General features: G+C 41.3%; 1 protein-coding gene across 4 annotated transcripts in view; it reads left to right on the top strand.

Moving 5' to 3' along the window:
• Positions 1-26,952, top strand: part of Srgap2 (SLIT-ROBO Rho GTPase activating protein 2) — a 244,921-nt gene that overhangs the window by 191,859 nt on the left and 26,110 nt on the right. For all 4 annotated transcript variants that reach the window (XM_042681373.1, XM_042681374.1, XM_042681375.1 and 1 more), the window contains exons 10-14: positions 293-490; positions 11,473-11,557; positions 14,600-14,627; positions 16,751-16,775; positions 22,636-22,696. In XM_042681373.1, the coding sequence (XP_042537307.1) occupies positions 293-490; positions 11,473-11,557; positions 14,600-14,627; positions 16,751-16,775; positions 22,636-22,696 (397 nt within the window). The remainder of the gene's footprint in view (positions 1-292; positions 491-11,472; positions 11,558-14,599; positions 14,628-16,750; positions 16,776-22,635; positions 22,697-26,952) is intronic.

Genomic DNA, 26,952 nt, shown 5'->3' with positions numbered 1-26,952 from the left:
TATTATTAAAGTTTTAAAACAACCATTAAGTAAAAGAGCTGAGTCAAGTACATAGTACGAATTGGGTAGTGGTTGTTAGATCCCCACTGGAGAGGGAAGCATGCTAAAGTGGAGACCACGTATGCTTCTCACTCACTTAGGCATGTTGTGTGAGAAGTAGAGCTATACCATCTGCTGGCATCCTCCATCTTTCCCCAGCCCACTGCCTTTCATACTGCTCCAGGCTTCTTTATCACCTGCTACTTTGCAGCCTTCCCGCCTCCTGTGAATTATGTTGGTCTTGTCATTATAGGTAAAGAAGACAATGGAGGCTACCCTACAGACCATCCAGGACATTGTAACTGTTGAGGATTTTGATGTGTCTGACTGCTTCCAGTACAGCAATTCCATGGAATCTGTCAAGTCAACGGTCTCCGAAACTTTCATGAGCAAGCCTAGCATTGCTAAGAGGAGAGCCAACCAGCAAGAGACAGAGCAGTTTTATTTCACGGTAAGGGAACTTAAGAAGCACCAGCAGTCACTGTGGCACCTGGAGGGGAGATTCAGAACTCAAGGTCTTTGTCAGATGTCTGAAAGGCAGGCCTTGAATAGCCTAGATCAAACTCAGGGCATACTTGGAGACTTCTCTGCACTTCAAGAGACAACATGTGCATACTGTGTATGCCAGACACGAATCCCAAGTGAAGGAATGAATACTCTCTGATATTAACAAGAAGATAACTTTTAAAAGTAATTTTTAGCTAGCTAGTCCTCTGAGCTACAGGGAATCAAGATAGGAGACTTTGTCTCTTGGTTCTTAGGAACTATATTCAAATAACTTGGCTAACATTTTTTTTTCTAGGGGAAGGGATAGTATGGGGTTTGTATCCAAGACCCCCCTACCCCCTTTATGCTTTAATTACTTTTCAGTCAGGGTCTTGACTTTTTCCCAAGGCTAGCTTATGATTGAAATCCTTGTACTTAATACTTCGTGTATATCTAGAATCACAAATATCACCACCATACCTAATTTATTTCTTGAGTTGAGAATCACACTGACTTTTTCTGCCTGGGCTAGCCTTGAACTGCAGTCCATCCGATCTTTCTTTTCAAGTAGCTGTGAGCCACTGTACCCAGCCCTTAGCTGGGTTCATTTTAAAAAGTCTAAAAATCGCTTCCAGGTGGCTTACCTATTGTTGGGAAATTATTTTTCATAGTTATTTCTAAAATTTAAATAAGGAACTCATATATGCACCATGGTTAATTTTCAGAGAATTCTAAAATATTGTCTCTTGTTGTCCGTGTATCACCAACCTCCTTTTAGACAGATGATGGACCTATTTTTTTTTTTTATTGTGTTAACAGTCCTTTGGAAGGTTGCTAGCTGGTCTTTGGTGCTACTTTTTTTTTTTTGAGTCCGGTTGTGGGGCCTGAACTCTGGGCCTGGGCACAGTCCCTCAGCTCTTCAGCTCAAGGCTAGCACTCTACCACTTGAGCCACAGCACCACTTCCGCCTTTTTTCTTTTTGCTTATGTGGTGCTAGGAATTGGACCCAGGGCCTCATGCATGCAAGGCAAGCACTCTACCACTGAGCCACCTTCCAGCCCTTGGTGCTACTTTTTAATAATTAAGTTATTTTGAGCTTGCCAAATAGGATTTATTGCCTGGATTAAAATTTATTTCCTCCTTTTTTGATGACCAAGAAAGGAAACATGAAGTTTGCAGATGTGAGATGAAATGTGGCCAGTAAATATGTGTACTGATCCTGAGTGAAAGAAATCAGCTTGTTTTTTAGTCATGAAGCATAGTCTGCCTTCAGTAAAATTGAATTTTTCTTCCAACTGGAATAATTTGTTTGATTCTTCTTTGAACATTTCCCTTTCTTCATTAAGAACACTAATGATTTGCTAAGTTTTTTTTTCTTAATTCGGTTTTTTTAATTAGTTAAGCTCAAAATCTTTGAGGTTTTTTTAATCCCAGAGAAGACCGTTGAAAGGGAGTGATTGAAGAGTATTATTCTTCTAAAAAAACTGCTATACAAAGAAAAACATGCTCATTATATGAAACTTAGAAGTAAAAGGAAAAAAATAAAAATTATCTGTAACTATACTGCCTAGAGATGTGATAGTTTAGGTAGAATATATCTATATACCCCTCCAGTCTTTTTTTCTCTCCATCTACAAAAACATATATAAGCTGGGCACTGGTGGCTCATGCCTGTAATCCTAGCTGCTCGGGAGACTGAGATCTGAGAATCATGATTCAAAGCCAGACCAGGAAATAAAGTCTATGTTTATCTCCAGTTAACCACCAAAATGCCAGAAGTGGTACTGTGGCTCAAGTGGTAGAGCATTAGTCTTGAGCACAAAAGCTCAAGACAATGCCCTGGCCCTGAGTTCAAGCCCCAGGACCAGTGTGCATGTGCACAAACACATACACACACACATAAAACCCAAAACACTCCCAGAGCATATAGTATATATTTCTAACTTTACTACCCCAAATGGGATATTGCTATGTATGTTGTTTTAATTTGTCATTTAATTCTAACATTTTCTAAACATATATATGAGTAAAATACCTAACATCTATACAAAGAAATGATAGCATGAAATTTTGACTCATCCATTTCTTTTTTTTTTTTTCTTTTTTTTGGGGGGTCCGTTCACGGGGCCTGAACCCTAGGCCTGAGAGCTGTCCCACAGCTCTTCAGCTCAAGGCTAGCACTCCAACACTTGAGCCACAGTGCCACTTCTGGCTTTTTTTTCTTTTTGCTTATGTGGTGCTGGGGAATCAAACCCAGGGCCTCAAGCATGCAAGGCAAGTACTCTACCACTGAGCCACCTTCCCAGCCCCTTGACTCATTCATTTCTATAAAGTATTTATTAACACATTGTGTAGTTTGCAGTGTTCAATAACTGCTGAAAATTAATTTTTATCACTATTAATTTATTCTTTTTTTTTTTTTGGCGGTCGTGGGGCTTGAACTTTGGGCTTGGGCGCTATCCCTGCACTCTTCAGCTCAAGGCGAGCGCTCTACCGCTTGAGCTACAGTACCACTTCCATTTTTCTAGTGGTTTATTGGAGATGAGAGTCTCACGGACTTTCCATCCCGGGCTGGCTTTGAACCGTGATCCTTAGATCTCAGCCTCCTGAGTAGCTAGGATTACAGGCGTGAGCCACTGACGCCCAGCTTTATTCATTATTATTAAGTCACTTACTGATCATGTATTGCAGACTTGCTATATGTAAGATCTGTGCTACAAGCTGGGAATGCTGAAGATGTAAAAGGAAGAGGGGATGATAAGACTGGATATGAAAAAGGAAAACTTTCATTTTTAATTTCTTTATAGTTTATATTTTTCTAAACAATTTCAGTGGATTATATTTTGGAATTTAAGAAGAAATATCCCATTGTTTGAGATGCATGCATGCACATGTGCATGATTAGCAACCAGGATGAAGGACACTAGGAAAGCATCATACACAAGGTGACTTTGTGCTTGATCTTGAAGGACAAGTGAACTGGGCAGAGAACTGGAGAGAATTATATTCCTTAAGGAAAGAGCAGCATGTGCAAAAACATAGAGACATGCAGAAACCTGGGTTACATGTGGATAGAACCTCATGACTCCAAGGGAGGCAATGTTCCTCCAACTCTCATTATCTAAGAATGTTCTCTAGAGGCTTTTTTTTTGGGAGGGGGAGAGGGCAGTGCAGGGGATGGGAGGGAGCTTGAACTAAGGACCTGGGTGCTGTCCCTTAGCTCTTTTGCTCAAGGTTAGTGCTCTATCACTTTGAGCCATGGTCACTTCTCATTTTCTGGTAGTTAATTGGAGATAAGAGTCTCATGGGAGGCTGGGAAGGTGGCTCAGTGGTAGAGTGCTTGCCTTACATGCATGAGGCCCTGGGTTCGATTCCTCAGCACCACATAAGCAAAAAGAAAAAAGCCGGAAGTAGTGCTGTGGTTCAAGTGGTAGAGCACTAGCCTTGAGCTGAAGAGCTGAGGGACAGCGCCCAGGCCCAGAGTTCAGGCTCCACGACTGGACCCAAAAAAAAAAAAAAAGAGTCTCATGGCCATTCCTGCCTGGGCTGGCTTCAAACAGATTCTCAGATCTCAGCCTTCTGCATAGTGAGCCATCAATGCCTAGCCCTAAAGGGTTTTTAATAAATACCAGAGTTATTCAGCTATTTTGTCTGGGCTTCTTAAATATAAATGACCTAATCTTGTGACATTACAAAAGATTTCCACTTTTTAAATTAAGAAGTTTGTGACATAAAATCTGTACCTAAGATGGTTTTTGTCAGAATTACTTTTTGGCTTAGGTGAATCTATAACATTTGTACTCAGAGTGGACCTATTCAGAAATGGCCCTATTCAAACTGTGACCTCTTAAATTCTGCCTACCTTTCTTTACCTTATATCTAAATGTATTAGTGTCCTATAATACATTTTCTGTCTTTTGTGGCCATGATGCTACTTATCAAAGTGATGTGCAAATTTCCTTGGCTAACAGGAATAGTTTTCGTCTGGGCTTGTCCAGCAACAGATTTACAAGAGAGTTCATCATTTTTGTGACTGCTGCCTGAAATGTGTTAGATAATTTATCTCATGATTAAAGAACTTTTTTTCTTTTGGATAGTGAATGCACATTTGAGAAAAGGATCCCACGTTAAATGAGGCCCAGGCTTGCCAAATGATACAAAGCCCTCTGGTGCTTCTACAAATGGTTCCCTCTTCGTTTCTCTGTGTCCTTCAAAAGCATTAGAACAGTACATTTTGGAAGATTTCTCTTAGAAAAATTGAGAAGAGGCTCCTTGTTATGGCTTGACTCCTAGATAGTTGTTCTGATGATTAAGAGGTCTGCTGGGACAGTTTTCTGTCAGCTTGTGGCTGTCATCAAATTAATCTCAGGTGACATGAATTCAAAATTTGAAGCATGTCCTAAAAGCTCATTCCAGGAATCTCAGGAAAACTACCATGAAATTTTAAAGTTTGAAGTGATTTTTACAAATTGTATAACCAGCCAGGCACGGATATCTCATGTCTGTTATAATTCTAGCTACTTGGGCAGCCTGAGATCTGAGGATCACAGTTCAAAGCCAGCCAAGGCAGAAAAGTCCGTGCGACTCTTATCTCCAATTAACCACAGGAAAACCAGAAGGGCACTGTTTCTTAAAGTGGTAGAGCACCAGCCTTGAATGAAAAAGTTCAGGGACAATAATACCCAGGCCCTGAGTTCAAGCTCCATGAGTGACCAAAAAAAAAAAAAAAAAAAACCATGTAACCCAATTTTGGTCACAGTCTTCAGCAATAGCTGTCTGGTCCCAGGTACCAAGCTTTTCCTCTGTGCACTGTTGACGCAAAGCTAAAGGGAAAGGCTCAGAAACAGTGAGGTATTTTCCTCCTCATTTGCCATAGTCAGGCGATAGATACCACCTAGTATCCCCAACTTTGTCTATCACTCATCTGTAACATCATTCAGAAATGTCTGCTTCTTTTATATTGTGATTTTTAAAAGATGTAAAGATTTTAGAAAGTTGTACAGGAAAAAGTCCTTGGCTCCTACTTCTCCCTTCTGCCATTATTTGAAACCAGTTTAATTCTGTATCCTTCCAGGGATATTCTCTGCATAGGCAACCGCTAACATATAAGCAAATATTCTTTCAATGCAATAATTACACTAGAAATCTAGTAATATGAAATAGAAAGACCAATAAAACCATGCGACTCACACTGTTTTCACTTTGCTTTTATCATTTAATTTGCTCTGGATTTTATTTTTATGTTAATCCAAAAAGATTTAACTCCTTTTTTAATGGCTGGACAGAATTCCATTGTGTACATGTATCATTATTTTTCATGGACAGCAGTGCTCAGTGTTTAGCTCGTGTTTCTCCGAAGTATTTCTTTGGATGGAGCCTTAGAGTAAGGGGTTTTTGTATGGGGAGTGGAGAGGTTTAAGGGCTGTGGGCTGGTAAAATAACAAAGCCAGATTGCCTGAGTTCTTAGGAACAGGTCTAAGTAAGGTAATGGGAGAGCTCCTCATTGGAGCAGTGTGTCGTAACTACTAGATTTGAGAGTGTGTCTGAGACTTTTTTTTTTTTATCTTGGTATTTTGTAGGCTTGCAGGTACAAATGAGTGAATGCCCCTGCCCTACTAATTATACTGGGGAGAGATGTGCTCCATTTAAAGTTTACTCTATTATGTATTCTGTCTAACAGCTGTTTCCTGCTTTAAAAATTGACAAGGAGGAGGGGAAATGTCAGCATGCCTCAATAGTGGGAAAGCAGCCACAATAATGACATCTGTGTGTCTCTGAACATAGGGCTGGCTAGGCCTAGCTCACGCCTCCTCCACCCTACCCCTTTGCTGCAGTGGGTGCTTATAGCCTGGGGTTCACACAGATTAAGTCTAATGCATATCCAAAGATCTATGATTTACACCCCCATAATGAGTATATGTAAAGGAAAGAAATCTTACCAAAAAACATGGGACGTATTCTTATGCCCCCTTTTTAAGTCCTGAAACCTTCTGCTTTGATTTAGCTTTCTTGTGTATTTGCACAAAGCAGAGAAGTTTAGGAAGGAATTATTTTTTAGTTGACCAAGCAAGTAGTTCAGGTATAAGGTCCACTTTCTAGTCTATGCCAACTCCTATGCCAATCACAGTCCTGTTGGACTTCCTGTTTCAACCTCAACAATCTTGTGGAAAAGACAATATTACCATTTTTTGAAGCTAGAGGAATTAGTAAGTAGTAGAACTAGAATACTCTAAGTCTTTTCATTTTACTATACCTCAATCATCAGGGAGAGGGGACTCAGAAAGAAAAATTACTGTGTTAATACTTCTTAACAAATCAACCTCATTGCTGACAATACCACTTAGAAACTATTGAGAAATACATTAGTGAGATCATAAAAATGGAATTGAAATTTCATAATGCAAAGAAATAAAACTAAAGTACCTAATAGACTCATTGATTCCCTTTTTAATTTTTTTGTAGAAATTTTTATATTGGCAAATGTAAAAGTTGACCTGGGAAGCACTGATCAGACTATTTGGAACTTGATTTATTTTGGCAAAATAGTATGTCTGGGTAAAGTGAAATCCTCAGGCAATTGCTTTCAAAGTTGAGGATGTAGAATGAACCTAACTTAGTTACCTAGTAGTAACAAGTATTTAAGGAAAAGGCCAGGTGCCAGGAGGTTGAGATCTGAGGATTGTGGTTTGAAGCCAGCCCTGGCAGGAAAGTCCATGAGACTTTTATCTCCAGTTAAACACACACACACACACACACACACACACACACACACACACACACACACACACACAGAAGTGGAGCTGTAGCTCAAGTGCTAGAGTGCTAGCCTTGAGCACAAAAGCTCAGGGACAATGTCCAGGCCACACACACACACACACACACACACACACACACACACACACAGAAGTGGAGCTGTAGCTCAAGTGCTACACACACACACACACACACACACACACACACACACACACACACACACACACACACACACACACACACACACACAGAAGTGGAGCTGTAGCTCAAGTGCTAGAGTGCTAGCCTTGAGCACAAAAGCTCAGGGACAATGTCCAGGCCCTGAGTTCAGACCCCAGGACCGGCACACACACACACAAAAAAGACAATGACCTTCATTGCCTAAGGAAGAGATTTGAGGTTGCAGATCAACAGCTCTTTGCCTAGCCCTCTAGGCTTTAGAAATCATAAGATGCCATGTCTTTGTCCTTTTCCTTCAGTTTTCCAGCTCCTTTCTCTGTGCTCAGAAGCAACTTCTAACTCACATGGGAGGATAGAGGCAAGGATATTTATCTCCAGAGGAGTACAGACTTCTGGGTGAGGTAGGGAGTTGATGGATAACATGCCTGCAGACTCAACTCAGGGATATTTTTACCTTCCCACACTTGGCTTACCTAGATGCAAATACCTAGCCATGGTTTCCATACCAGCATGAGAATGCTGGTCACACCCTGACACAGTTTTGATCTTTCAGGATTTAATAGAACCCGAAAAGGTAATCCATCATAGCTCTTTATCAGATTATTTATTTGAATGGTTCACCAAGTGACAACCAGAGTTAGCTAGTGAGCTGTGAACATGAATGAGAAAAAAATGATTTGGGGAATCACAAGTAGAAACATGAACAAGGAAGAAATTTGCAACCTCTCCTTTCAGAATGTTGCTGTATTCTGAGCAGTTGGGCCTTGCTTTGAGGGTTATAGCCTCTTAGTAAATTTTCTTCATTAGGAAACTCTGGAGTCTCTTGGGATTTCTCTTCCAAAGAGAGGCCTTTGAGGGTTAGAGGTATTAGCAATGGATGTTTCCTAAAGGATTTTCACCTCTGGGTCCCAAAATACTATTCCAAGTCCACAATTAGCCACTAGTTGGAGATTTGGATATCACCCAGGGAAGACTGACAGCAGGTGAGCTGGCAGCTGGAGCAGATGGGAAGGGGAAGGTGACAGGAGAGCCTATTTTCATGCAGATGTTCTCGTGCAAAACCATAAAGGAACCCAGGGAACAGGTCTTGAATAAGGCACCAGAAATTATTTAGAATAGCATTTGTTTCTGCTTTGTTTTATATTTCATTTGGTGTAGGGACACATTGGGGGCTGGTTGTAACTGCTAAGGGCAGTTCTACAGAGGAGAGTGAAGCTGCTTATTTATTTATTTATTCTTCTTGCACTTATCACTGATTGTGTAATATCTGCTGGGTTGAGGTTTTGCGCATAAGAAATGAGAAGAAGGAATGACCTGGGTCTCTGAACATAGGGAAGAGACAGTGTAGAGAGGAAGACATGGGGAATAAACCCTCAGTGAGAGTAGTATGGAAAGTACTGTCATTGACATGGAGATTTGCAAGTTATACACAGAGCCATATGAGCAAGTTTTTGTTTATTGTTAAATGAGGGAAGCATGACAAGCCCTTACTTAAAAGTGTATACTGTGCAGAAAAAAATATAGAAAAAATAGCTATTTTTTGCACCTTTTTTACATATTTTATATATATTTTTTATTGTAAAGATGCTGTACAGAGGGGTTACAGTTACATGAGTAAGGCAATGAATACATTACTTGTCAATCATTGTTACCCCTTCCCTTCCCTGGTGTTGTCCCACTATCCCTTCCCTCCCCCACCTCCACACTTCCCCACCCCACCCTCCCGAGGTTGTAAAGTTCATTTCCAATATACTGTCCTGTGGGTATCCTTGTTGCAATGGGTCATCTTGTGTCCTTGTTTCAGTGTTTTGTTATTCCCCTTCCCCTCCCCAGATTAGACATATGTATATACAAGAGGCAGGGTACCAAAACCAAGTACAGTCTCAACAGGAGATATGCCATAGAGGAGAGAACATAAAAAGGAAACAACAACAATAATAAAATCACAGGGTACATTTAAAACAATAGCAATAAAGACAGACCTCTTGTGTCCATATCTTGAAGTTCATTTCACTTAGCAGTTTGATTTTTTATTTTGATGGTGCTGGGGTTTGAACTCTGGGCCTCATGCTCATTAAGCAAACTTGATATCACTAAAGCCACATCCTCAGTCCCTTTTTTTTTTTTTTTTGAGTTAAGGTCTTGCTTCCTTCCCCAGCACATGTCTGGACCACTGCCCATCTATTTTAGGCTTCTTATCATTGTAGGACAATAGGCATGTACCAGCTTTCTCCTTTGAGATAGTTTTCTGCCCAGGCTGACCTAGAGCTATGATCCTCCCTATTTCAGTCTCTCATGTACTTTAGGATGCCAGGCATGTGCCACAGTACCCATATATAGAGAGAAGGCATCTCATGAACTTGTCTGCCTGTGCTAACCTAAAACGATGAGCCTCCCATTCTTGTTCTTTCCATTCTTGTTCTTTCCATCTATTAAAAAGTTTTAAATGTTTTATACACCTCCCACCTGAATGACCCCATGTCTTTCTAGTGATTTGTGGGTCCCACTTGGGAAATCCTACACCATTTAACTTTGGAATTAAACATGGGCAAATGAACCATTGCAGCAGGAGACAAGCAAGGCAGCTGAAAATCCACAAGGATGGTGTGAGGGGTCTGGGGTGTGGCTTGTGTTGTAGAATATTTGCATAGCAAGCATGAAGCATTGCCCCTCCCCCCCAAAATAGGCGAGTCATAAAGGTGCCATGGTAATAACCAAGTATAGTGGTATACATCTATAATCTCACCACTCTGGTGCCTGACACAGAAAGCTGGGCTACATATAGAGACCTATCAAGACACTGTCTTTAAATTAAAAAAAAAAAAATGTTCCAAGACCTTGGGGTTTATCTGCCCGCCTGGCACTACCACTATTGCAACAATTAATAAACTATAAACATCTCTCCTTCCCCTCACCTGGCACTCTCACTTACTAATGCAACAATAATCTATAGACATTCCCCCTTCCCTGTGATCATCTCATTTCTAATAAGGAAATTATAATCATAGCATCTTCCCTGCATGCTGTATGGAGTGACTGTAGGAGGCATACAAAAAAATTTGTGCTGATGTGCTCTATAATCTCCTAGGTTCCTATACATACAAAAAGAATGGGTACTGTAAGTTTATTTCTGTTTGCTCTGCACCATAGTGGCTAGAACAGTTTGCCATAAAGCTTCAGAGCACACCATGTGTCAAGCTCTGTGTGTTTGGACACTATTTGACCTTGAGCAACTTAGTCTCCCTAAACCTCAGTAAACTCATCCATAAAACAGAGTAATGATAGTAGTTCATTGGGTGGTTGTAGAAATGTGATGATGTCCAGTAAAATACAGTCTCTCACCGGGCAGACAAGGTTTAAACAAGTGATCACATCTAACATACAGTCATATTTCGGCTGTTAGAGCAGGTAAAATTCCAAAACCTCATCTTGTGTTTAGAACTGTTGTGTGTGGTATGCACATAGCAGGTGACAACTACTCCCTTCAAGCTCTCAGAAATCCTGCACTTCTCATAAGGACGTAATGCAGAATACAGGAAGAGGCCCAAGAGTGTCCAGTTCTGCCAGTTTCCCTTGTAGCTGAGCCTCTGCTCCTGGGGTGATAGAATATACTCTGGGAGGGGCAGGCAAGAGGTCAGTGAGGTACCACAAAGCAGGCATACCTTCATACCAAGAAAACTGGAACTCCAGGAGGCTGTCCATCTACCTTGCAGTTCTGGTTCATCAGTGGAACTGAAGGAGACCACTCAGGGACTTTATTTAGGAGTTGGTCCCCTTGAACTAGCCACATGAAGCTCCTGTAGAAACACAGAGCAGCATACTTATCCACCAGGAAGATCTGCAGCTGCCCCATACCAAAGCCTCAAAAAGATTTTTTTCTTTATGGATTGAATAAAAATTGGATCAGAAACAAAATGTCTCCTGAAAAAGGAAGCTTTCTGGCTGAGTGTCTGTGATTCCTTGCCCTCCCTCCCTCCCAGGAATCTAATTCCTCTCTCTCCTCCTCTCTTACAGAAAATGAAGGAGTACCTGGAGGGCAGGAACCTCATTACCAAGTTACAAGCCAAGCATGACCTGTTACAGAAAACTCTGGGAGAAAGTGAGTGTGGGAATGCTGTTTTGGGGGAAGCCTGGCTGAGCTTCCTGCTGAGCATGCGCCCTGTCTTCAAGCAAGTGGTCCTGATCTGGTTATATGAATACTTTTCCTTTCCTAGCCTGTTTAATGTGGAAGCACATGCCCCAAATGACTGCTTGAGTAATGTGGAAAGGGCAATGCTTAATGAAGCATTAATGTGCATCATCTATTTGTTTAAATGGAGCATGCCTGCTCCTTCACCTTCACTGCCACAACTGGGATAAAGAGGCTAAAAGGTTTTTGCCTCTCCAGATACTATGAAAATTCCTAGCCCCCCTGTGGCAAGACTGAGGCTGGAGGGAGAAGGTGGGGAGCTTGAGAGGAGACACTGAGCTGCTGTGAGGAGGGATAGGATCCTCAGAGCAGAAATGATGGGCAGGCCACTATCTTCTACCACTCCCAGGATTTCCTTCTACTTGGTGGAAGGGTCTCTGTTTAAACGCAGCCCTCTCTTCTGTGGCTGTGCTGAAGCCATGATCATCTCAGATGATGATCTTAACCAGACCCTGGAAAGTAGCACTACAAGACAACTGGACTGGCACTCTGGTCTTTCTCTCCTTGGCCAGCCGTCAAACAGAAGGCGAAGGTTGCAAGAGAATCTTTCCCAGGGTTGTCTGGCACTCTGCCCAGGTCTCCTGCCTTGCTCTCAGCATCCTGTGATTAATGAGATTCCCAGGTTGGGGATGCCTCTGAATGATCTGCCCTTCCTCCCTGCCCACTAATCTCACTTACAGATGGGAGGAAGACAAACAGAGAGGCCACAGGGAACCTGTGGTCACATCAGTGACATGTAAGCCTCCACTTAAACAGAGGTCTAATATTTTTAATGAATTCTTAAGCACTCATCAGACAAACTAGAGAGTGTAGGGAAGTGGAAGATACATTGCTCATTAGCCCAGGAATTGGAACCCTGCTTTTCATACCAGAGCCTCCTACATTCCCCTCTTACCCTTTCTTCTTCCTTCTTCCTGCCCTGGAAACAAAACAGTTCCCCCAGTTTATTAATTCTTCTCTTCTATCAGTGATGTGACTGTTTCAGGTGTTCTCCTTAATGTGGAGAAAACCTTTTTGGTAATTCCTGGTCTCTTTGCTCTGTACTACCCAAGGGACTCAGACTAGACAGGTCCAGGCATTAAGAGCCAAACTTTGCTTATGGAAAGTCTTTACCCTTGAGTTATCAGAATGCTCCAAAGGGAATTAGAGGAAAGCAAGCCCAGAACTATTTGAAGCAAGTTATAGCTGTGATGTCTTTTTTGCAAGACAATCTAAGCATAACCCATCAGTTAAGACAGGGAGTAGGTAGGGAGTAGGACCTTGAAGTGGATGGTGGGGGAGGGAGGTTGTGCTAACATGCATGTATACACCAAATGCATCCCTTTAGAGAGATGAAGGCTGACCATTCATTAGTTCTGCAAATTGCCATAATCTAAAGATGACAAGTTCAAGCAATAAAGAAAAAAAAACACATAAATCTTCCTGTGTGCAAGTCATCATGTTCCTGCCTTTTGTATGTATTTGTCACTATAATGTAAGAGCCCCTTGTTCTTGCCACAGAGGGATAATTGATATGTATGAATATTCCAGAATGGAAAAGATACAGATGTTGAAAATAATGGCTCAGAATAATATTTTTGCAGATGAAAGCTGAGCCTTCTGCAAGAAGACGCTGTTAGGGGTGGGGGATGGTGTTGCTCAAGATGAACTGAGCTGTAATCAACAATTAACAAGCTTTCAAGGGCAAGAGAAAGGCTGCCCTCCCCCAGCTCCTGGAGTTGTCTTTCTGGGAGCTTGAGTGAGAGATGTGAGAGATGATCTGTCCTTCTGCTGGACTTTGTCCCTGTTGTGGCTAATACGGATCTGATGTTCATCAAACTACATTAACCATGAACCCAAAGAAAGTAACATGGCTTACATCATGGTGCATGCATACATGTGTCCAGGTCTTGTTAAAACATATGAATACTTGGTATGAACGCTAAGGCTTTCCACTGCTTTCCTTTTTTTACGGGGAGGGGGTGTACTGATATAGGCCTTGAACTTGGAGCCTGGGTGCTGTCCCTGAGCTTTTGTGCTGAAGGCTAGTACCCTACCACTTGGGCCATAGTTCCACTTCTTTTTTTATAGTTAGTTGGCAATAAATCTCTCATGGACTTTCCTGCATGGGCTGGCTTTGAACTGAGATCCTCAGATCTCAGCCTACTGAGTAGCTAGTATTACAGGCATGAGCCACCAGCACCCAGCCCTTTATATACTTTAAGCTAGCTATATAGTAAGGGAGGAAAGACACTAAAAAAGGAAATGTACTCATTAACTGACTCATGTAATTGTAATACCTATGTAAATCACCTTTATAATAACAACAAAGTAAATAATGATAATAAAGAAACTAGGGGAAAAAAGCTAGCTATGATCCTGAAAATGTTCTGACTGACTGCTTGAGAACTGTGAGTTTCTGGCAGCATCAGCACTAAGTCTCAATTCTATCTTGCCACCCCTGTCTAGCCTCATAGGAGATTTAATATTAATTTAAACTAAAACATGGGCAAGATTGTTTATATTCACTCTCTCCAGACAACTCTTTCTGTTCCTCTCCTGATCCTGTGTGTACAAGCAGTTGTTCCTTTACCTACTCAGGAGCAGGCAGGCTTGTCTGTCTCTCCACACACACACCCTGAACAATACACACACCCAACACATAAGTAAGAAGCTACCTTACCTCTGGGAAATCTTTCCCAAATTTGTCTTCTAAGGTATGGTCTGCTTTGTTACTGTTTCTCTACATCCACTCCTATTTTCTCCTTGGGAAGACAAAACTAAAGGTTTTAGAGTATGAGCATCCCTGGTCTGGGAGCCAGAAACAGAAAGAGAGGCTCTGGGTGCTCTGTGCTTTCCTGCTAGTGGCTTTTTAGGGAGATGGGCAAAGTGAGTAGTCATTTCTAAAGTGTAGATCTCCTTTTTCTATCCCTTCTGCTTCAACATATGCCTTTTGCCTTTCTCTTTCCACAGGTCAGCGGACAGATTGCAGTCTGGCCAGGTAGGTGTGGCCTGGGACAGCCCTGCAAAGGAATATGGGAGGCCTGTGGGATCTGTAATCCCAACTGGGAAAGAGCCAGATTGTTGCATTGAAAAGACATTGAATGAGAGCCTGGTGCACTGGCTCATACCTGTAATCCCATTTATTCTAGAGATGGAGATCAGGAGGATTGCAGTTCATAGCAACCTGGGCAAAAAGTTTGTGAGACTCCCTTCCCACCTCCCCCCAACTCAACAAATAAGCTGGGCATAGTGGTGCATGCTTGTCATCCTACCTATGTAGGAGGCATAGGAAGGAGGAGCTTGGTCCAAGGCATCCTAGGAAAAAAGTCTTGAGACCCTACCTGAAAATAGTTAAAGCAAAAGTTCTAGGGATGTGGCTGTAGAAGGCCTGAGTTCAAATCCCAGTACCTCCAATGAAAAAATTAGCAGACATTGAATGACTTTGCAAAGAAGTGGCTTTGAGCAAGGTTACTGCTTTCTCTTCACTTTATTGTCCCCATCTGGTCTCAAATAGTGCTGGGATTTGCTGTCACTTAAGGGAAGGACTGGGAAGAACCAAATCAAGGGAGCTACCATTTGTAGAAGACCTCCCTGATACTCTTAAGAGCCACTCAATTGCAAGAAAATTCAGGAGAGAAAGATCAGGAAATGGTATTTGATCCATGTTTGTACACATGGAAAAGATGACAGCCTCTAATTAGTGACTGTTGGTGGATAATGCAATATTACATTTCATTGGCTTGCCAAATAGCATGGGTAGAAATCCTTGCCTGATACACAAGTATGCAGCTCTCCCAAACTTTCCCTACCTTCCCTCCTTCTCCTATCCCAGCCAAATGTTTTCCCTCCCAGTCATGGTGCTGCTATGAAAAAACTCGTGAGCTGGCGGAAAGCAAAGCATTTATTCAGCCAACAGTCTCAGATGCCTAAAAATGTGCTGATTTAACTGGAGAAAGCTTTCACGGGCAGAACTCCTCAGAGACCCAGTGTTAGCCCATTATATCAATGCTTGGTAGCTGCCAACACACAATAATCATGAGGCCATTTACTATTATAGGCTCATTATTTAGAGATAGCTTCATTTGGCTTTCATCATTTTGCTATTATGGATTACAGCAAAGTTCTCGTTATTAATATACCAGTTTAGAGGACTAGAGAGAAGTAGAAAAATGGAATTCTGTGGAGTATGCTTCCTAATGATATAGTCTTAGTTTACTTGAGGTTCTACCATGTCTGGAAAAGACTGAAAAGAGCTCTGAGTTGATTTCCTTGTTACTGGTTTTTTTTTCCACCATGTGTGATCTTGAGGCCATTCTTCTCCCCTCTTGGAACCTCAGTTTCCTCTTCTTACATTAGATCCAAGTAGCTCAAGGGTTTCAAAGAGATTCTTTGGGAACAGGCTGGCATCAGAGGCAGAGTAAGGCTCAGCAGCCAGGCCTTGGCTCTCTCTTCACAAGAAAAAAAAAAAAAGAGTATTGCTACCCTTCCTCCTCCTCCTCCTTTGAGGTATTGCAGTTCTGGATCAGATTCCCTTTGGGAAAAAGGCTTCTGAAGCTAAACAAAGATTGGAAAACATTGACAGAGGATCCCTAAGGATCTTTCCTGTTGAATGCCCTACCCACTAAATCTAGAAAAATAACTCCCTTTTTTTTTCTCTGAAGAAATCCAAGAGAAAGCAAGCATTATGTCCATTGGTGTTTGTGAAATCTCTTTTACTAGAGGTTGAACCGGTTCCCTCCTATTTGAATTTTGGATATGACATATTAAAAGCAGGAATCTCTGTGCTTCTGTGAAGAGCAAAGCTTATTGAGTGATAGTAAATTATCAGGCTAGAGCCATGGTTAAAGTGGTGGAAGGTCTACCTAGCAAGCACAGAGCCCTGAGTTCAATCCCTCATACTGAAGAAGAAAAAGAAAAGTAACTTTACCAAGACCCTTACCACTTCTGGACCTGAACTCAATAATATGACTTGTCTGGTTAATCACCACATAGCTTATTTTCATAACTAAAAGCTTTATGTTGGGGGTTTAAAAGTGATTGGTTGTCTCATTCTGTCTTAATTTTTCTCTTTCCTCCCTGTTGCTGTATTGGTCATCTCCAATTCCATGGGAACAATCACAGACGTAGCTCCACCGTGAGGAAACAGGTAAGAACCTAACAAAAGCCAGGCTCTTGCGCAATTTTCAGGCATGAAAACTGAGCAAATCCTATCTATTTATGGAACTGAAAACAGGACAGGCACTTCTATGTACCCATAGTCATGGCATGGTTAAGATTACAGCAACTTCACTGAGTAAACTTCCATTAGAGTGGTCATAGGTTTTATGACTCATTCTTTTCTCTAGTCAGTCATGAACACTTAAGATTTGGCTTGGCCTGGGCAGATTTGCCAGAATCCCCCATGGCATCCTTTTCTAGAAGACCACAACAGCCTTGCTCTTTTTTATGTATGCATTAATGTCAAGAACTCAAAGCAGACAATCCCCGGAACTAGACAGTCTTGTGAAAATGTGTAGATTTTGTTTGTTTCTGATAGCATGATCATCCTAGATGTGGTCCTGCTACATGCTAATAGTGCAGAAATAAATCTGGTCCAGGAGTGATAGGCAAGACACATTCAACTCTGCAAATGATGTTCACTATACTATATTAAAATCTGCCACCGGCAGCCAACTCTCATTACCCATATTAGGAAGGATCTTAGGGAGCAGTCGTGTGGATAATCCACATCAATGAATAATCTAAACAGCACTTGTGCTTGTTTAAAAAAAATTAATTGAAGTTTTTTTTTTTGCAGTAGCAAATTTGACTTCCTAATTATACTTTATGGCAAATACAGAAATGGTTTTGTGTTCCCTAAGCTCATTCCAGCGTTGCAGAAGGCAGTTAGCAAGAAGGGAGTAGAAAGAGCTCAGAAATCTTTTTCTATCTATTCAGGGGAAAACTGGTCCAGGCTTCAAAAAGTCATTCTGGGGGCTGGGAAGGTGGTTCTGGTAGAGTGCTTGCTTTGCACGCATGAGGCCCTGGGTTCCATTCCTCAGCACCACATAAGCAGAAAAAGCCGGAAGTGGCGCTGTGGCTCAAGTGGTATAGCTTTAGCCTTGAGCTGAAGAGCTGAGGGACAGCGCCCAGGCCCAGAGTTCAGGCCCCACGACTAGCAGAAAAGAAAAAAAAAGTCATTCTGGGTAATTCATAGTGACCCTAGCCACAGGGCAATAATCAGATGTGGAGGTCATGTTCCCCCCACAGGCTTTTCAGGGGTCCAGCTGCTCTGGCTGGGGGGCAGCCATCTGGGACACTCACATCACACCTAGCTTGTCTTAGCTCTGCTGTCATTATTCACTGTACCCTGACATTGGATCTCATTTTTTTTCCTTTTCAAATTGTTGATTTTAAATAGTCATTAATGTTTTTATGGCTTTTTTTTTTTGGTGTTATGGAGGTTTGAACTGACACTTGCTAGGAAGATACCTATCACTTAAGCCATCCCCCTGGCCCTGGATCTCATTTTATTTTATTCTATTTATTGATCTATCTATCTATCTATCTATCTATCTATATCTATATATATATATATATATATATATACATAATATACAAAAAAGCATTACAACTCTCCTCCTTGTTCCTGTTTCCTTCTTCTTCCCCTTTCTGCCATAATTTCACTTTATATTAGAGAAGAATGAAATGCTTCCTGGGGATAATTTATTTCATTTAGAATTCACAGGTAGATGAATGGCTTAAAGACTGAACAAGCCATTTTACTTTAAATACCATGAATAGGAAGTACTTGAAGTTTGTTCCTTTCAGTTCCTCATCTAAAACTGGGCATTCTGCTTGGAGATGCAGCATAAGAGTGATGGGTTTTCAACTTCTGCTCTGGCTGCAGAAGTGGTATTGGAGCCCAAAATTTGACCAACCCCTGGGTGGGCTTACCATTGGAGGGGAGCAACATGAAGCTGGTTTGCATTCTGCTGTACCTAAGCAGTTGCAAGCAAAGTGTATTTGCCTGGTACTCTTTGCATAAGACTACATTCTTAAGTCCCAATCAAATGAAGGCCTTGTATTTTGTTTTGCTACCCCAGTTTCTGTCCAGCAGTTCAGATCTAATGATAGGCCAGCTAAGGTTTTTCTACAATGGGAAAGAGAGCAAAATAGTAATTTGGAAGATGAGTAATCTTATATAAACAGTCAGGATGTCACTTTTTATTTGTATATGTTGTTGTTTTGCATTTTTTTCCAGTTATCTAATGAATTCTAGTCACTTTGACCCAGCAGAAACAATTAAACCATCCAGACCTTTCTTAAGAGAAAGGCACCTCAAATGTCGTTTCCAGACTTTCTCTGCTTCCGTTAAGCCTAGCATTTTCTCTCCTCTGGCCATTGCTTCCATGTCTTCTTTCCTGGTCTTACTTTCTCTATTCCTGTAGATTTAGGCTTTTCCCCAAGGCTTGGCCCTCTGTTAACTTCCCTTCATGTCACTGTGTTCTCCTAGATGGCGCTGTCTCTTCGTCCCCAATCTCCCCTACTTTCCGAGGCCCTGCCTGCCTTAGTTTGTAGGTCTAAGCAACTGATTGGACTTCTGTGCTTGAAAGTAGAGATAATGCTATTCTAAACATTGGTTGTCTCTTCCCCCTACCACATTTCCATTTCCTCAGTTCCTCCCCCTAACTTCTTTATTTCCATTAATAGGGACTCTCTATCCCTCCTAGTCTCTAAGGCCCCAAATCTTACCTTTGACACCTTTTTCTTTCTCATTACCCACATCTAGTCAGTTGTCCAAACTTGCTTTTTCTCCCTTGATGAAAGCAGAAATCTTAAAAAAAAAAAAAAAAAAATCTAATAGAAGTCAATACCTGACAAACACCCTAACTCTTACTCACAAGAAGTAACGCCAGTGGGGAAAGGTTGCTGAAGGATACCAAGTGGTAAGTTTGCATGTGCTGTTACACTGGGATGACCACAGATAACAGTAATATATCATACATTTCCACAAACTAGAAGACAGGATTTTTAATATTTTCAGCACAAATAGAAGAGAAGAGGTAGGTATATTTAACCTAGTTTAAACATTACACAATATATACATGCATCAAAACATCACCTAGTAGCTCATTAATATGTACAATTTTATGTTTTCACGTCAGTTAAGATAAATTTTAAAAACAAATAAAAATGTTAATACCCAGGTTATACCAAAATAAAAATAAAAGAAGTTATGCTGAAGGAGACATACTTCAGACACTGTCTGACCATCTTTCTGATTGTTTTTTTTCCTGCAAATTACTGGAACACTGCTCTACTATCTTTTTAAGCTATACCTACTGTCTGTCTCCCATCAGTGACCTTAACCTGATTGGATGGAAATTTAGCCAGCATGTCCTTAAAGGCCTCTTCCAATTTTAAGATTATATGACCAAAACTACTGTGAACAACAACAACAACAAAAATTGAACTGACCTTCATTCTACCATTGGGAGAATGGGGAGAGAAAAAAATATGAATGAAAACGTAGAAATTACTCTATTGGGGTTGGAGACATGGTTCCAACCAGGTGGTAGAGCACCAACCAATGAGTGAAAACATCAGAAACTGAGTTTGAGTCTGGGTCTCAGACAATAAAAAAGAAGAAGAAATTACTTTGTTAGTTGTGTGAAGTTGGTGTTGAAATTGGGGCATTCACAGCTGGAGAAGTGAATTCACTCATAGTTTAGAAACATCACGAGAAGCAGGAAAGATGGCAGGAAGGATTATCTAAAGCCTTTATGCCTTTGTCTCTTATTTATTCATACTGGAGACTTGTTTAGGCTCCATGGAAGCAGTGGGACAAGAACAATGCTCTTCTGTAGTATGATGTGTCACTGCAGGCCCACCCTTGCATACCACAGGTTATTCCTCTGAGCTACTTCCATGTACTCTTGGTGACCATGGACATGCAGGGTAATCTCTTCAACATCCTGTTTCTTGCCAATCATGCCTATTTCATTTTGCCATTGATAGTCTATTTTCTGCACATCCAAACAGATTTGCTGCATTCACATAACTTGTTGAAGCCAATAATCTATGAGCTTCCCAACTTCTGCCAAGCCTTTATATATAAATTTGGGGCCAGAAAAACTTTACCAATTCCCATATTGCTATTATCATCATTATCTCTGCTGCTGCTATTTATAAATGAAGCCTATAATAACTTCAGTCTATAAACATAAAAGACTTTCCAGAAAAATGAAGCTTTTTTCCTCCTAGTAATGGAACCCAGACTCTTCGCTAAAGTATAGAAGACAGGATTAAGGTTTTATTTCTAAGATCACTTGACTTGACTGGCAGAGGTCAAAGGACAGACCTGACTGCTGTAGCTTGAGAGCTAGAGGAAGCAGATGGTTCAGGGGGTTGCAAAGCTGAGCATTTGGGTCACAGAGACCTTCCTGATCCCGCTCCACCTTGGCATATACAGTTCTCCTTTGGCATCATTGTGGTTCCTGGCAAGCTAGAGGCTAAGCCAGCTCTTCTCTCAGTCTTGTTCTTCATGAGACCCAGCTGCCTCTCTAATGGCAGCAAACCCTGTGGCTACAGTTGGAAATTCAGAGCCAGGAGGGACAAAGGCAAAAAAAACTATGAAATGGGCAAGCAGTGCTAGTGCCCACTCCACTGGAGAGTCCAGTGTCTGTCCTGACCACCTGAAGCCTTTTCTAGCTAGGTTCTGGGCCTCTGCTTGATGTCTTTCTTCTACACAGCTCAATTATTATACATGCTGCTGCATTATAAAACCCTCCTGGTTCTTAGTAATAATTGTTTGGTGACCTCCTAGGAAACAGTGTTGTAAAGTGTTCAGTCTCAGAGGGGGATGCAGCATTTAATCCTGGCCTTGCCACTTTCTGGCTCTGTGATCATAAGCAACGATTTAACCCCACTAAGCCTTCATTTCCTCGTTGTCAAGTAAGAATAAAAGTAATGATAACACCTAGTCTGTAGGATTGTTATGAGGACCAATTTACCTGAGTACATGGCTCAACATCTCTGTAAATGGTAAACACTAATATCCACATGCCAAGAGGAAATATTACTGCCCTTGCCACCATCCCCTCCTCAGGTTGTGAATGGCAAAATGAAGTCCATAGAAGTTAAATGACTTGGGCAAGATTACTCTGAGAACGAAGTACAGAACAAAAATGGACATAGAAGGCAGTAGCTTTTCTTATCTGATTATCTCCACTACTTCCAGGAGTTTGTTTTTTCTTTTCTATCAAACAAACTCTCTTTCTGAAGCTCCCTTTGGGTCATTCTTTGATCTTCAACTGGTGTTAATTGAGTACCCACTATGTTAGAGCATTGTTGCCAGTAATGGGTCCCCAGGACTGGAAATAGAAGGTGCCCTGGTATAGCCTAAGATGTAGTTGTCATGGAAGTCACAGTCAGGGTTTAGGAGAGCTGTCAGCAGCAGGAGCCACTCATGTGAGGAACAGAAAGGTCATTGTGGCTGTGGCTGATATAAAAGGTCAAGAACAGACCTAGGAGCCTTGAAGGCATAGGCAGGACCCTGACCATGTACAACTATGAAGAGAGCAAAGAGAAGTCTCTGGAAGTTTAATGATGAGGTGTATACTCTTGACAATCCCCTATGTGAAGGAAGAGAAGTGCGAATGAAGGGTGAGAATAGAGGTACTGGTGGACTGGGCTGGGATGGTGGCATGCAGCTAGGGAAGTGAATAGACTTGAAAGATTTTAGAAGCCCAGACAGAATAATTGGATGGACGCAGGCAGGGAGAGGGTAGATAAAAGGTGACCTACTCCAATTCAGACATGCTGGATTTAAAGGCATCTGTGTGGCATTCCCAGTTGGTGGTTGTGGTTTTGTGCCCTGATTGGAGGGCATAGAGAGACCAGGAACCTCTCTGTGGGCCACCCATGGGGCCAGCTAAGTGTTCCACATGATATGGCTCACTTTCTCTGACCTAGGCTATCCTAGTTTGACCATTCTGATAGAGTGTTTCTCTTTGGCTTTTCAGGACTCTAGCCAGACAATTCCTTTGGTGGTAGAAAGCTGCATCCGGTTTATCAGCAGACACGGTAAGCAGAGTTTCAGCCTTGCCTATATTTGTGTGAAGGTTGGGAAGGACTTCCAGGAATTGTTCATAGAGCAAGAATAGAGATTGCCTTCCCATCCTGACATTCTCCAAGTACTATGTGCTACCTCAGAATGACCACACCTAGACGTTGAAAGATAACATTTTGACCCAAAACTCCACAGTAGCTAACCATATGCCTTTTTCTAACTCAAAAATAAGTTTTAAATCCCAGTTGCTGTACGAGAAAATATGGGCGTCCTTGGTGGCAGTAGCTTCTCCATTAGTCAAAGCTATTGCATGTATAGGTAGCTCCATGGCACAGCCTGGCCATTTTGTCCCCAGAGTAGTTAGAAACAACTCCATTTCTATTTCCCTGGTCTCTTATAGTAGTCAGATTTTGTTCTGGTTTGGTTTTATTGGATACAGTGTCCCATAAGAACTCAATTATTAACTGCTCCTAAAGTTATATTCAATATTTGGGAGTCTGCAGGGGCTGGCTCTTTCTCAGTCTCAGGCAAATCACACTAATCCTTCTGCTTGGACAGAGCTAAATCTAATAACTCCCTTCCTTACTAGCTACTGGTCTGCTTGGACAGAATTTAGGGATGGAGATAATTGCCAGGGAATTGATTTTCCAAGGGTTAGAGTATTGTTTTACAAAGCACAGATGTGAAGGTATCTAGAAAGATGTGAAGGCATCAGAAGTTGTTTTAGTTAATGTCTTCCTTGGTGATATGAAAGGAGGTCCTGGAGCTAAGAAGGAATATAAAGTATTGCTGTCTAAATCCAAAGGCAGTCATTCTCCTCCTTGCCCTATAAACAGAGACACTGCTTGGGTTTTTGGAACAGTAAGAATGCTAAAATAGTTACTTATCTTACTCTCCATTAGCTGCAATTTTTAAATGTTATCTCTATCCACTTAAGGGAAGAACACTGTACCTCACTACTGAATATTCAACAAATATGTATCAAGCCCCTGATCAATGCTGAGCATCATGCATTGCCTAGTACAACCTAAATGCCCATACATAGAAGAGTTGTTGAAAAGACTACATCCATCCATTGTAATGGACGCTACACAACTGCAAAAAGGCAATGAGAACAATGTTCATGACTTGATATGGCAAGATCCCTATGACCTGTTGTTTTTGTCTGAGGCCAGGACTCCGACTTCATACCTGACGCTTTCACTCATTGGCTAGCGTTCTACCAACTAAGCACACTTCCAACACCCTAGAAGTGAAAAAGAAGAAATACTTAAGAGTATCTATAGTGTGCTGTCTTTCATGTAAAAAATATAAGAATATATAATTACTGTCTCATTGCTAACAAAAATACAGGAAAAAAATCAATCTAGAAGCTAGTATGTTATTAGTTATCACAGAAAATTGGTACAAAGGAGTGTTTGGGCAATGGGAGATAGAAAAGGCATGGGAGCATTTTTCTGAGTATCTTTTTATATAGTTTTGACTTTTAAAACTATGCTAAGGTTTCTAATACTCAGTGGATAGACAAATAAAACTCGAATGTAAGTAAAACACAGATGGAATGTGAACAGTGTTAAGTAAAGTTGTGTCACAAATGCATACCACATTGGAAGAGAATGAGGAAGAAGAAAAGAACTAACCAAGTAACTTTGTACAACAATGCTTTGACTATATACTACTAGTCTAAAGGCAAAAATAGCCGTAAACAAACACAAGTTAATGAAGTATAGGTGAGCAAGTCCAAATTATTTTATGTATATTTTTGAATTAAGCAAACAAATAGATTTTTTTTCATCTTAGGGTGTTAGCTTACAAATTTAGGTAGCTTATTCAGCTAAATTGATTTTTTTTCCCTCAAATAATGACTCTAGGTTTTTGTGAACTTCTCCCCTCCACCCCCAAAACACACACACAAAAAAAAATCCCTAAAGTATCTGTATGTATTTAATAGGGATACCCTTCTTAACTTTGTCAGTCTCACAGTTGTCTCTGGGCCTCTCAGTGCTAGGAATTTTTATGTCCTTACTATCTTCACCACTACCGCTCTTCACCCCCTACCCCCAGAGGAAAGCATTAAATCCTTTATTACTTAGGTAAGATATATGAGCATCCTTGTGTGGGTGGGTCAGGATGATTTGGGTCCTCTTAAAAGAGAAGAGGGAACATGAGGAGCCATCTTTTCCATGAGGAAGGGAACATGGGGTGGCTACTACAGCAGTCATTTAGCATTACCCAGGAAGAATCACTCTCAGCAAGAGCTGAATCCCACACCAAATGGGAGGTCTTTTGCCAAATATAAAATAACTTGCCCAAGTCCAGTAGGCTTTATACTTTCTTGCTGACATTCACTATGAAAAAGTACAGAACTAAACATTGTGGGTTTGCCATTTTGTTTATGCAAGGATTTACCTGCATTCGAATCAAAAGGCAGCTGGTTTTCCCCTTTCCTTTCTGGAAAACTTAGTATCTGCTCTCAGAAGCATCATGTAAGGCACTCTATAAAGTGTTTTGTCTGTTGAGGAAGAACTAAGCAGTCCTTCTAAAGCACCTTCCTCCAGGAAAACCAGAAACTAGACCAAACGGAGCTCATGTTGTTTCAGGACTCTTGCCCAATTTCCAACACCTTTTCTCTCTACTTGTCCTGGAACCTTGGGCCAATACCATTCCCTTGGTGGTCTAGCCTACCCCAAAGCAACAAGGTGACCCTCTCCCTAGCTGGTGCTGGGCCAGCTAGAAACTGTGCTGTACATCAGCAGCTAGGACACACTGAGCAGCCTGGCCTCTGCGATGTCATTCCTTACCCTGTGTCTAACTAATAAGTCACTACTAGGTATGTGGCTGTTTCTGTCAACTCATTATTTATATTCTCTTTTTTTAAACAACATTATCTGGCTCTGGTATCCCATTTGATAACTAACATACTACTGTTACATGGGTATTAATGAGATTTTAACATTGTCTGCCATCCTGTGAGGAACAGTCTGTAGATTCCCTTAGAGGAGCAGACAACTTAAGTCTTATTACAAGCCAGGTAATCACATTCCTTCTGCTTACTTCTTAATACTGTTTCAATTGGATTCAGCAATTTCAGTCCTCATCAGTTTACCTGCCAGAGTTCCAGCTGATTGAATCCAGCTGCCTCTCACTGACAAGGTAACCCTGAAATAGCCAGCAAAATGTTGCTTTGTTTTCTTAGAAGAAATGTGAGGTTTCCCTGAGATGCCATCACAGAAGGATTTTGACAGAATGGCTAAAGTTGAGACCAGGGCTCCTAAGAAAGGCTAGGCTGTCCTGCTTCATTAGAGATGCCAGTTCAGCTCATCCCCAAGGCCCAGATGGATCTCTTACTGGCTTTGCAGTTGCATATGTGGGGCTCTCTGGAAGCCAGCTCCAGATTGGCCAGTGCAACTCCCACCCTTTCTACACACCAAGAGGCCTCATGAGTTGGTCTTGAGGGATGATGAGTTCATGACTGCAGCCACCATTCATCAATTTGCTCACCTAAGAAATGAGACTACTGCTAATCCTGACCTTATTGTGAAGTTTCCACTTGTGGGCACCAAGTGTTTTATTTATATGAACGTGCATCTTAGCAATAATCACTATACAAGCTTTATTTTTCATGATTATTTCTTCTCTTAACAAAACCCAAAAATACAGAGGGCTTGTGTGTGTGTGTGTGTGTGTGTGTGTGTGTGTGTGTGTGTGTGTGTGTGTGTGTGTGTGTGTGCACGTGCATATGCATGTTACCATAATGTAACATTGCTGATGCTTTCTTTAAAGCAAAAGTTATACCTAAGTGGTAGCAGTACTGTCTGTTAACAGATCACTTTTATTTTCATGTCCTCCTATCATCTGAAGGTATCGTTCCCTAGACTAGTGGGACTGTATAAAAGCAACAAAAGAATTCATTTATGACCTCAGATCTTAGGAGACTCATCTGACAGTTCCTAATGTCTTGCATGCATGATCTTATCTCCTGTTCTTGACCCTGGGTAATAAAGATGATGGGCCACTTCCCATTTACAGGTGAGAACAGACAGGCAAAGACAGGGGGAAGGCTACTGTGTGACAGTCTCCCTCTGAGTCAAAAGAGAAGCTAGCTGTACACAGCTCTTCCCTTAAGTGTCTGACTTGGTATTTTCTTTAGGCTAGTACTTCATAAACATCACAGTGATATTCCCTTTGGCCCTACGCTTTGTTTTGTTTTGTTTTGGGGGAGGGGCTTGAAAAAATAGGACTGGGAATGTGGCTTCGTGGTAGAGTTCTT

This window comes from Dipodomys spectabilis, unplaced genomic scaffold, assembly GCF_019054845.1.
Source record: "Dipodomys spectabilis isolate Male_0828 unplaced genomic scaffold, ASM1905484v1 ptg000069l, whole genome shotgun sequence".
NCBI lineage: Eukaryota > Metazoa > Chordata > Mammalia > Rodentia > Heteromyidae > Dipodomys > Dipodomys spectabilis.
This window is presented reverse-complemented; position numbering and strand designations above follow the sequence as displayed.